General features: G+C 40.1%; 1 protein-coding gene across 1 annotated transcript in view; it reads right to left on the reverse strand.

Moving 5' to 3' along the window:
* The window catches only part of LOC117366892 (mucin-19-like), a 200,096-nt gene that overhangs the window by 126,424 nt on the left and 61,231 nt on the right, over nucleotides 1-12,441 (reverse strand). The window contains exons 68-72 of the mRNA XM_033958868.1: nucleotides 12,076-12,108; nucleotides 8,011-8,043; nucleotides 7,802-7,831; nucleotides 6,162-6,194; nucleotides 3,783-3,815 (exon numbers count right to left, since the gene is read on the reverse strand). Of these exons, the coding sequence (XP_033814759.1) occupies nucleotides 3,783-3,815; nucleotides 6,162-6,194; nucleotides 7,802-7,831; nucleotides 8,011-8,043; nucleotides 12,076-12,108 (162 nt within the window). The remainder of the gene's footprint in view (nucleotides 1-3,782; nucleotides 3,816-6,161; nucleotides 6,195-7,801; nucleotides 7,832-8,010; nucleotides 8,044-12,075; nucleotides 12,109-12,441) is intronic.

The following is a 12,441-nucleotide window of genomic DNA, read 5'->3' on the forward strand; positions in this document are numbered from 1 at the left end:
GGAAAAGATTCATTGTTTGACACCGGCTACCACAAAGCTGCAGAAGAGGTTTCTACAACATGGCAGTGAGTTAAATGCTCTGATGCTCATAGAACTCCCACGAGTGGCGGAATATTTACCTCGCAGCCCGAATTAGAAACCTCTACCACAGCTTTGCAAAAGGAGCCCTGAACTATGGGAGTTCAGAGAGGTTCTGGTGAGTCCTATTAAAGACTTGTTCAACAAATCTCTGGAGAAGGGAGTGGTTCCTGGGGACTGGAGGAGAGCGGATGTGGTCCCTATTCACAAAAGTCACAGGGATGAAGCAGGAAACTACAGGCCGGTGAGCCTCACTTCAGTTGTTGGAAAAATAATGGAAGTGTTGCTGAAAGAAAGGATAGTGTACTTCCTTGAATCTAATGGGTTACAGGATCCGAGACAACATGGCTTTACAAAAGGTAAATCGTGCCAAACGAGCCTGATTGAATTTTTTGATTGGATGACCAGAGAGCTGGATCGAGGACATATGCTAGATGTAATTAATTTAGATTTCAGCAAAGCCTTTGATACAGTTCCTCATAGGAGACTGTTGAACAAACTTGAAGGGCTGAAGTTAGGACCCAAAGTGGTGAACCGGGTTAGAAACTGGCTGTCAGACAGACAAGTGAAGGTGATGGTTAATGTATGTCGCTCAGAGGAAGGAAAGGTAAGTAGTGGAGTCCCACAGGGTTCGGTGCTGGGGCCGATTCTGTTCAATATGTTTGTGAGTGACATTGCTGAAGGGTTAAAAGGAAAAGTGGGGTGTCCAAAGATCTAAAGGCGAAAAAACAGTGTGACAAGGAAGTGGCAGCTGCCAGAAGGATGCTGGGCTGTATAAAGAGAAGCGTAGCCAGTAGAAGGAAGAAGGTGTTGATGCCCCTGTACAGGTCATTGGTAAGGCCCCACTTGGAGTATTGTGTTCAGTTTTGGAGACCGTATCTGGCGAAGGACATAAGAAGACTTGAAGCGGTCCAGAGGAGGGCGACGAAAATGATAGGAGGCTTGCGCCAGAAGACGTATGAGGAGAGACTGGAAGCCCTGAATATATATACCCTAGAGGAAAGGAGGGACAGGGGAGATATGATTCAGACGTTCAAATTCTTGAAGGGAATTAGCGTAGAACAAAATCTTTTCCAGAGAAAGGAAAATGGTAAAACCAGAGGACATAATTTGAGGTTGAGGGGTTGTAGATTCAAAGGGAATGTTAGGAAATTCTACTTTACGGAGAGCGTGGTGGATGCCTGGAATGCGCTCCTAAGAGAGGTGGTGGAGAGTAAAACTGTGACTGAGTTCAAAGAAGTGTGGGATGAACACAGAGGATCTAGAATCAGAAAATAATATTAAATATTGAACCAAGACCAGTACTGGGCAGACTTGCACGGTCTGTATCTGTGTATGGCCGTTTGGTGGGGGATGTGCTGGGGAGGGCTTCAGTGGCTGGGAGGGTGTAAATGGGCTGGAGTAGGTTTTAATGGAGATTTTGGCAGTTGGAATCCAAGCACAGTACCGGGTAGAGCTTTGGATTCTTGCCCAGAAATAGCTAAGAAAAAAAATTTAAAAATTTAAATTGAATCAGGATGGGCAGATTGGATGTTACTATGAATTTTTTTTTTTACTTGAATTTTATTGAGGTTTTAAAGTTAACAAACAATGGCCTAATGGATACCAAAATCACATATAAACAAGAATCATGCACTTCTTTTTTACTTAAAGAAATCAGCAAGGCCCCCTTTTATCAAGCTTCGTTAGGGTTTTTTATTGCTGGCCACTACGGTGACTAAAATTATGCTAGTGTAACCAGGGTTAAAAGTTTAAAAGATACTGAGTGAAAAAACAGGGTTTAAAGAAGCAGAGAGGGTCTGGAATTTAAGAATTGTGTTTTTTTCTTATTCTGAGGGGTTTAGTTTGTATGGTTTGTATTGGTGCAGTTTTGAGGTTTTCTGTTGCTAATTTCCTGCACAGGTTTGTTATCCTCGTGCAGAGATCAGCATCAGCTGCTTGAACATTCTAACTGTCAAATTTGACAGTTGGGAGGGTGACTTGGATCTGTGTGGAGGTGTTTTGGTTTCTGTGGCTGGTGAGAAGGTAATTATGGTGGTTTTTATTTGAATTTGTGAAGGATTGTGAAATTCTGGATAAGGTCTGAAGTTTGGTATTGATGCTGGTAATGTTTGAGAGTCTAAAAGAGAGTTTTTGTGATGTTCTGCGAGAATCTTCTGGGAAATGTGTGAGAGATTCCCTGACTAAGAAATATATGGTTCTGAGTTCTGAATAAAGTTTCAGTCTGCTATTCTGTGAGAATTTTCTGAGAAGTGTTTGAGAGATTCTATAAGTGAGAAATTTATTGTGCTGATTTTTTGAGGAAAGTTTCAGTCTGCTCTTCTGTGAGACTCTTCTGGGAAATGTTTGAGGATTTTTGAGTGACTTCTGTGGTGCTGATTTTTGGAGGAGATTTTTATGAGAGATCCTGTGACAGATTCCTGTGGAATGTTATAAGAGAATATTGATAAAAGAAAATTGGTAAACTGTTTTGGGAACCTTTTCCTGAGAATATCTGTTGTAAAGTTTATTGAGAATCTGAGTGATTTGAGACATAGGAAATTTGAGTGATTTTAGAAATAGGAAATTCTGGGGAGGGGAAAAGTTTAGGGAATATTAATTATCTATTTTTTTTCTAGCGTAGAAAGTATACTTAGGCAATTTGGGGGTTATTAGATTAGGATAGGGTTTTCCCTTATTGGTTTGTTTAAGTCAGAGTAGTAGGTTGGTTCCAGCAAGAGAGAGTCTGCTAGCAAGAATTTCTACTAGCAACAGCGCACCTACGTGGTACCCCTACATAGCAAGAACATAAAGCCTCAAATACCCAAATCTGAGGAAAAAGAAGAACTTTACAGAGGGGAAGTAGAATCTCTTTGTTTAGATTTGCTTTACAGCATTTGTTTATTAAATATTATTTCAAATTTAAATTCTGAATCCTTAGTGCTTCTTTATATTTATTTTATTATATGTTTAATAACTATTTTTATTTCAAGATTATACCATATTATTATATACTAATCTTTAAGCCTGTTACATTAACGGGTGCTAGAATAGATGTGTCTGTCTGTCTGTGTTTCTTTATCTCTCTCTCCTTGGCCGCTGTCTGTATCCTTCTGTCTCCCCCTCCCCTCTGAGCAAAGCTGTCTGCCCCCAGCACCCAACTCCCCCCCCCCAAATGTCTCTCCATGGCCCTCTTCTGTCTTCCCCCCAGAGCAAAGCTGTCTGTCCCCAGCACACCCCTCCCCCCCATAGCAGCCCCCTTTCTCTCTCCCTGTCTCTCCATGGCCCCTTCTGTCTTCCCCCCCAGAGCAAAGCTGTCTGCCCCAAGCACACCCCTCCCCCCAAAGCAGCCCCCTTTCTCTCTCTCTGGCCCCCTTTCTCTGTCTGTCTTTCTGTCCCTCTCCCTGCCCCTGTGTCTTTCTTTCTGTCTCCCTCCCTCCCTCCGCTGTCTCTGTCTGTCATTTTTCCCCATTTCCCTGTGCAGCAGCATTTCCATTACACTTCCCTATGCAGCAGCAACAGCATTTCCCTCCTATCCCCCTTTCCTGTGAAGAAGCAGTAGCAGCATTTTCCCACACACCCCTTTCCCTTCTCTTATCTTCTCTTCCCTAATGCAGCTTTATAAAAGGGGGCCTAAATGAGTAACTGGTGTCTGATAATTTCATCATTTGGGCTACATTCAGAAGAAAAAGAATAGATTTTAAAGAAGTGGTGTTTAATATTACCTGTTGTTGCAGATATTGCACTGGTACTAGGTCCTGTAAAAACCAAAGATGTTTTAATTAGAATTTATTCTAGAATAATCCTTGTACTTTACACAAACAAAGGGCTCCTTTGATTAAGCAGTGATAGAGTTTTTTAAACGTGGGTCAGAGAGGTAAATGCTCTGACGCTCATAGGAAAGAATGAGCATTGGAGCATTTACCTCGCTGGCCTGCAGTAAAACACTCTACCACTGCTTGATAAAAGGAGCCCATAATAGAAAAATTATGTAATCTTTAGCAAGCATCAATTCAAAACATTCTGAATTCCACTCAAAATATTAATAAAATGTTAGGCTGTTACTCCTTTGTCTGGTAAAGATTTATAAAGTGAATTTTTAATTAATATCACAATCATCCCTAACCAAAAGCAATCAATTTTAATTCAAGAAAATTAGGTCCCTTTTTACAAAGCCATGGTAGGATAAAAAAAAAAAAAAAAATCTTAAAATGGGAGGTGGGTTGCCTGAGGTCACTCCCTGCACTGGGCTATGATCGTATTATGAATTGTGCCACATAAATGATTTTTTTTTTTAAATTAAAATTTCTAGATGTGTAGGCGGAACCCACAATCTGCAGACCCAACGGCAGGTTCGTGCATACCCAGGCTCTAATGGAATTTTTTTTCTTTCAATCTCGTTTGGTCCCTGTTGAAGGGGCTTTTGCCCTGAAACCCAGCTTGGTTGGACCTTTGCTGAAACTTGACAGTGGAACGATTGGATTTTATCTTTATCCTGGCATTGTATTTAATGATTCCAGCTATGTACTTTATCATTGTTTATGAAATTTGTCCGCCATTGGGTCAGTGGGTTGTGGCTATAAAGGGGGCTCAGCCTTGCACTTGGGCTATGAAATAGTTTACATTTGTATTCTAATTTTAGCATATTGTATTTCACTTTTTTGATTTGCTCCACTGCATTTGCATACAACGGGAGTAACCCGATGATGGTGTGTGGTCTATTATTCCCTGCCTTGGGTTGCGTTATTGTGTTTAGACTGAAAAATTAATAAAGATATATATATATATATATATCTTTAGTAAAAGTAATTTGAAAAACAGCACTTACATCCATCAATAAATACATGAGAAACCATTTTCTCGCCCCTCCCACCCACCCACCCTAATTCCAATGTACACAATAAAACCATACAACAGTACATACATGTAATTAATAAACAAATCCCAATATAATATCCCTCTCCCTCCCCCCTTCCCTGGATGTGCAAATCAAACCGGTACTAGGGGAATAAACCATTTAATTAAAATGAGTAAAATTGGTCAATGGACTCCATGTCAGTTTAAACAACTTATTATTACCCATTTGTTCAGAATTCATTTTCTCGTATTTATAACACAAGTATAATGAATTCCACCAAAACGTGAAATTTAATCTGTCAAAATTCTTCCAATTTTTAGTAACCGTTTGCATGGCTACCCCAGTCATTATACCAAGTAATCTGCTTTAATGTCTATCTATTGGGGGTGTAGGAGATAACAATGTCCCACAGATTACCGCTTCATATGACAGCGGAACCGCAGTCTCCAGAATCAAATTAATATGTCCCTATATAGATTTCCAAAAGTTAAGTATCAAAGGACAATAGAACAACAAATGATCCAGTGTCCCTACATCAAAATGACAGTGCCAGCATCTATTAGACATGGAACAGTCCATCTTTTGTAAACGAACAGGGGTCCAAAAACTTCTATGTAACAAATAAAACCATGTTTATCTCATAGATGCTGACGCTTTACAATGGAAAACCTATCATACGCTGAAAGATTGGAGAAACTGGGATTCCTTTCCCTGGAGAAGAGGAGACTTAGAGGGGATATGATAAAGACTTACAAGATCATGAAGAGCATACATAGAGTTCAGAGGGACAGATTCTTCAAACTTTTGAAAAATAAAAGAACAAGAGGGCATTCGAAAAAGCTGAAAGGGGACATATTCAAAATGAATGCTAGGAAGTTCTTCTTCACCCAAAGGGTGGTGGACACCTGGAATGTACTTCCAGAGGGTGTGATAGGACAGAGTACAGTTTTGGGGTTCAAGAAGGGATTGGATGATTTCCTGAAGAAAAAAGGTGATAGAAAGGTTTAGATAGAGAATTACTATAGAGGTCTTGGACCTGATGAGCCGCCGTGTGAGCAGACTGCTGGGCACGATGGACCTCAGGTCTGACCCAGCGGAGACATTGCTTATGTTCTTAATAATATTAAAATCAATCAGGGTTAGAAATCAGAAAATGAGAAAACTGGTGTCTGATAATATCATCACTTGGACAATATTCAGAGGAAAGAGAAATGATTTTTTTAAATAAAAGGGTGTTTAATATTACCTGTTGTTGTAGATACTGCACTGGTAGTAGGTCCTATAATAATAAGAGATGTGTTAATTTGAATTTATTTCAGAATAATCCTTGTCCTTTACAAACATTAAGGGCCTCTTCTATCAAACTGCGCTAGCGGTTTTTAGCGCAGAGAGCTGAGCTGAATGGCCCGTGCTGCTCCCGATGCTCATAGGAACTCCACGAGCATCGGAAGCAGCGCGGGCTAGTCATCGTGGCTCACTGCGCTACAAGCTGGTAGCGCAGTTTGATAGAAGAGGCCCTAAGCTTTTTACAAAAAATATGTTTAGCCAAGATCTATTTAGAACATTCTAAATGTCACTCAAAATATTGGTCAAACTCTGTCTGATGCCATGTAATTCCAACACTAGCGCTACGTTCAAGGAAAGAGAACTGGCTTTTTTAAAAGAAGTTGTTTAATATTTGGGTCCTTTTACTAAGGCGCACTAGCCATTTTAGCGCATGCTAAATATTAGCTAACGTGTCCATAATGGACACGTTAGCGTTTAGCACGCACTGAAACAGCTAGCGTGCCTTTGGTAAAAAGATCCCATTATCTTTTCTTGTAGATCTTCCAGTGGTACTTGGTCCTAGGAAAGTGAAACATTTATTCCAATAGATTAACTCCTTTTAAGCTTTTCTCCAGCAAGCTGTGAACAGGGATCCGTTCTAATCATCGTCATTTTTACTCAAATATTTGTAATCTTACTGGTTGTTAATATTCTGTCAGGAAAAGATTAATTCAGTGAATTTTTAAGAGATGTTATGCAAATCTACTTAAGAGGGAAGCTTTCCTTTATACTATGAAAATCAACTAGGGTTAGAAATCATTAAATAAAAAACTATCTGGTATCTCATAATTTCAACATTGGTTTTATATTCAGAGGCTAAAGAACCTCCATATCAGGGATGTCCAACCTGCGGTCTGAGGGCCGCAGGTGGCCCAGTGAAGTATTTCGTGCGGCCTCGATCGAGGGCGATGCAGTGCTTTCCTCTGCTGCTCCGAGGTGTTTACCATCTTGCCGGCTCCCTCCTCTGTCTTGCTGCAGCGTTTGCGCGGCCCCAGAAACATTTTTTTCGGCCAATGCGGCCCAGGGAAGCCAAAAGTTTGGACACCCCTGCTCTATATTATTTACATGTAAGACAGGTATCTGTGCCAACAATTTCATTTTGTAACCTCATTCCCTAGTAATGTAGAATCTATGAAATCAACTTAAAGAAGGTTTCTTTGTAATTTATATTATTAAAAAGTCTATAACCTTCTTAAAGATTTGATAGAATTTCAGTGTCATAGGCTATCCCCACTTCATTTCATTTCATCTCATCTGTTCTGTTGTATTGGACTACATATGATAAGAAGGAGGTGTATGACTGAGGTAGGTTGTATAAAAGTTGATCTGCTTGTTGGACTGGATGAGGTCTTAAGAATTTCATGGTCATGGAAAAGTACAGTCTTGTATGTCATTTTGAGTCTACCATGGGTTGGGTATTGTTTGTTTGCTTCTACAGTAAGGTTGTTCTGTTTTCTGCGGCTTATATCGTGATACCAAGGCTAGCTAATAAATAGAATTTAAAAACAAATGAGACAAAAAAAAGAACAATATTAAAAAATGAGCAAGATTGAACATTACCTGATGTAGATCCTGTAGTGTCACTTGATCCTAAGAGAACCAGAGATATTTTAATTAAAATGGATTTCAAAAGATCTTTTCTCTTTACAAACATTAACTTTAGTTAGAAACAAGTAAATGGAAAACTGGTGCCTCATAATCTCACCACTTGGGCTATATTCAGGGGAAAGAAAACAGAAAATTTTAAAAGAAAAGGTGTTCAACATTACCTATTGTTGTAGATCCTGCAGTGGTACTTGGGGCTAAAAGAACCAGAGAAGTTTAAATTAGAATTCATTACTTAGGGCCTCTTTTACAAAGGCGCGCTAAGCGTTTTAGCGTGGATTTAGCGTGCACTGAATCAATGTGTGCGCTAACTGCTAATGCATCCCTAGGATAACACGCACGCTTTAGCGTGTATCTAGCATGTGGTAATATTTAGCGCACGTTAAAAAGCATAGCGCACCTTTGTAAAAGAGGGGGTAAATGATACTTTCTCTTTAGAAAGATTATGCTATTCCCAAGCAGAAAAAATATTCAAGAACTAGGTAATGTCTAGCTGGGATCTATTCTAGCATTCCTAGCTCAAAGGGATGCTATTACCCTATCTGGAAAAGATTCATTGTTTGACACCGGCTACCACAAAGCTGCAGAAGAGGTTTCTACAACATGGCAGTGAGTTAAATGCTCTGATGCTCATAGAACTCCCACGAGTGGCGGAATATTTACCTCGCAGCCCGAATTAGAAACCTCTACCACAGCTTTGCAAAAGGAGCCCTGAACTATGGGAGTTCAGAGAGGTTCTGGTGAGTCCTATTAAAGACTTGTTCAACAAATCTCTGGAGAAGGGAGTGGTTCCTGGGGACTGGAGGAGAGCGGATGTGGTCCCTATTCACAAAAGTCACAGGGATGAAGCAGGAAACTACAGGCCGGTGAGCCTCACTTCAGTTGTTGGAAAAATAATGGAAGTGTTGCTGAAAGAAAGGATAGTGTACTTCCTTGAATCTAATGGGTTACAGGATCCGAGACAACATGGCTTTACAAAAGGTAAATCGTGCCAAACGAGCCTGATTGAATTTTTTGATTGGATGACCAGAGAGCTGGATCGAGGACATATGCTAGATGTAATTAATTTAGATTTCAGCAAAGCCTTTGATACAGTTCCTCATAGGAGACTGTTGAACAAACTTGAAGGGCTGAAGTTAGGACCCAAAGTGGTGAACCGGGTTAGAAACTGGCTGTCAGACAGACAAGTGAAGGTGATGGTTAATGTATGTCGCTCAGAGGAAGGAAAGGTAAGTAGTGGAGTCCCACAGGGTTCGGTGCTGGGGCCGATTCTGTTCAATATGTTTGTGAGTGACATTGCTGAAGGGTTAAAAGGAAAAGTGGAGTGTCCAAAGATCTAAAGGCGAAAAAACAGTGTGACAAGGAAGTGGCAGCTGCCAGAAGGATGCTGGGCTGTATAAAGAGAAGCGTAGCCAGTAGAAGGAAGAAGGTGTTGATGCCCCTGTACAGGTCATTGGTAAGGCCCCACTTGGAGTATTGTGTTCAGTTTTGGAGACCGTATCTGGCGAAGGACATAAGAAGACTTGAAGCGGTCCAGAGGAGGGCGACGAAAATGATAGGAGGCTTGCGCCAGAAGACGTATGAGGAGAGACTGGAAGCCCTGAATATATATACCCTAGAGGAAAGGAGGGACAGGGGAGATATGATTCAGACGTTCAAATTCTTGAAGGGAATTAGCGTAGAACAAAATCTTTTCCAGAGAAAGGAAAATGGTAAAACCAGAGGACATAATTTGAGGTTGAGGGGTTGTAGATTCAAAGGGAATGTTAGGAAATTCTACTTTACGGAGAGCGTGGTGGATGCCTGGAATGCGCTCCTAAGAGAGGTGGTGGAGAGTAAAACTGTGACTGAGTTCAAAGAAGTGTGGGATGAACACAGAGGATCTAGAATCAGAAAATAATATTAAATATTGAACCAAGACCAGTACTGGGCAGACTTGCACGGTCTGTATCTGTGTATGGCCGTTTGGTGGGGGATGTGCTGGGGAGGGCTTCAGTGGCTGGGAGGGTGTAAATGGGCTGGAGTAGGTTTTAATGGAGATTTTGGCAGTTGGAATCCAAGCACAGTACCGGGTAGAGCTTTGGATTCTTGCCCAGAAATAGCTAAGAAAAAAAATTTAAAAATTTAAATTGAATCAGGATGGGCAGATTGGATGTTACTATGAATTTTTTTTTTTACTTGAATTTTATTGAGGTTTTAAAGTTAACAAACAATGGCCTAATGGATACCAAAATCACATATAAACAAGAATCATGCACTTCTTTTTTACTTAAAGAAATCAGCAAGGCCCCCTTTTATCAAGCTTCGTTAGGGTTTTTAATTGCTGGCCACTACGGTGACTAAAATTATGCTAGTGTAACCAGGGTTAAAAGTTTAAAAGATACTGAGTGAAAAAACAGGGTTTAAAGAAGCAGAGAGGGTCTGGAATTTAAGAATTGTGTTTTTTTCTTATTCTGAGGGGTTTAGTTTGTATGGTTTGTATTGGTGCAGTTTTGAGGTTTTCTGTTGCTAATTTCCTGCACAGGTTTGTTATCCTCGTGCAGAGATCAGCATCAGCTGCTTGAACATTCTAACTGTCAAATTTGACAGTTGGGAGGGTGACTTGGATCTGTGTGGAGGTGTTTTGGTTTCTGTGCCTGGTGAGAAGGTAATTATGGTGGTTTTTATTTGAATTTGTGAAGGATTGTGAAATTCTGGATAAGGTCTGAAGTTTGGTATTGATGCTGGTAATGTTTGAGAGTCTAAAAGAGAGTTTTTGTGATGTTCTGCGAGAATCTTCTGGGAAATGTGTGAGAGATTCCCTGACTAAGAAATATATGGTTCTGAGTTCTGAATAAAGTTTCAGTCTGCTATTCTGTGAGAATTTTCTGAGAAGTGTTTGAGAGATTCTATAAGTGAGAAATTTATTGTGCTGATTTTTTGAGGAAAGTTTCAGTCTGCTCTTCTGTGAGACTCTTCTGGGAAATGTTTGAGGATTTTTGAGTGACTTCTGTGGTGCTGATTTTTGGAGGAGATTTTTATGAGAGATCCTGTGACAGATTCCTGTGGAATGTTATAAGAGAATATTGATAAAAGAAAATTGGTAAACTGTTTTGGGAACCTTTTCCTGAGAATATCTGTTGTAAAGTTTATTGAGAATCTGAGTGATTTGAGACATAGGAAATTTGAGTGATTTTAGAAATAGGAAATTCTGGGGAGGGGAAAAGTTTAGGGAATATTAATTATCTATTTTTTTTCTAGCTTAGAAAGTATACTTAGGCAATTTGGGGGTTATTAGATTAGGATAGGGTTTTCCCTTATTGGTTTGTTTAAGTCAGAGTAGTAGGTTGGTTCCAGCAAGAGAGAGTCTGCTAGCAAGAATTTCTACTAGCAACAGCGCACCTACGTGGTACCCCTACATAGCAAGAACATAAAGCCTCAAATACCCAAATCTGAGGAAAAAGAAGAACTTTACAGAGGGGAAGTAGAATCTCTTTGTTTAGATTTGCTTTACAGCATTTGTTTATTAAATATTATTTCAAATTTAAATTCTGAATCCTTAGTGCTTCTTTATATTTATTTTATTATATGTTTAATAACTATTTTTATTTCAAGATTATACCATATTATTATATACTAATCTTTAAGCCTGTTACATTAACGGGTGCTAGAATAGATGTGTCTGTCTGTCTGTGTTTCTTTATCTCTCTCTCCTTGGCCGCTGTCTGTATCCTTCTGTCTCCCCCTCCCCTCTGAGCAAAGCTGTCTGCCCCCAGCACCCAACTCCCCCCCCCAAATGTCTCTCCATGGCCCTCTTCTGTCTTCCCCCCAGAGCAAAGCTGTCTGCCCCAAGCACACCCCTCCCCCCAAAGCAGCCCCCTTTCTCTCTCTCTGGCCCCCTTTCTCTGTCTGTCTTTCTGTCCCTCTCCCTGCCCCTGTGTCTTTCTTTCTGTCTCCCTCCCTCCCTCCGCTGTCTCTGTCTGTCATTTTTCCCCATTTCCCTGTGCAGCAGCATTTCCATTACACTTCCCTATGCAGCAGCAACAGCATTTCCCTCCTATCCCCCTTTCCTGTGAAGAAGCAGTAGCAGCATTTTCCCACACACCCCTTTCCCTTCTCTTATCTTCTCTTCCCTAATGCAGCTTTATAAAAGGGGGCCTAAATGAGTAACTGGTGTCTGATAATTTCATCATTTGGGCTACATTCAGAAGAAAAAGAATAGATTTTAAAGAAGTGGTGTTTAATATTACCTGTTGTTGCAGATATTGCACTGGTACTAGGTCCTGTAAAAACCAAAGATGTTTTAATTAGAATTTATTCTAGAATAATCCTTGTACTTTACACAAACAAAGGGCTCCTTTGATTAAGCAGTGATAGAGTTTTTTAAACGTGGGTCAGAGAGGTAAATGCTCTGACGCTCATAGGAAAGAATGAGCATTGGAGCATTTACCTCGCTGGCCTGCAGTAAAACACTCTACCACTGCTTGATAAAAGGAGCCCATAATAGAAAAATTATGTAATCTTTAGCAAGCATCAATTCAAAACATTCTGAATTCCACTCAAAATATTAATAAAATGTTAGGCTGTTACTCCTTTGTCTGGTAAAGATTTATAAA

The sequence above is a fragment of the Geotrypetes seraphini genome, chromosome 9 (genome assembly GCF_902459505.1).
Source record: "Geotrypetes seraphini chromosome 9, aGeoSer1.1, whole genome shotgun sequence".
Taxonomy (NCBI): Eukaryota; Metazoa; Chordata; class Amphibia; order Gymnophiona; family Dermophiidae; genus Geotrypetes; species Geotrypetes seraphini.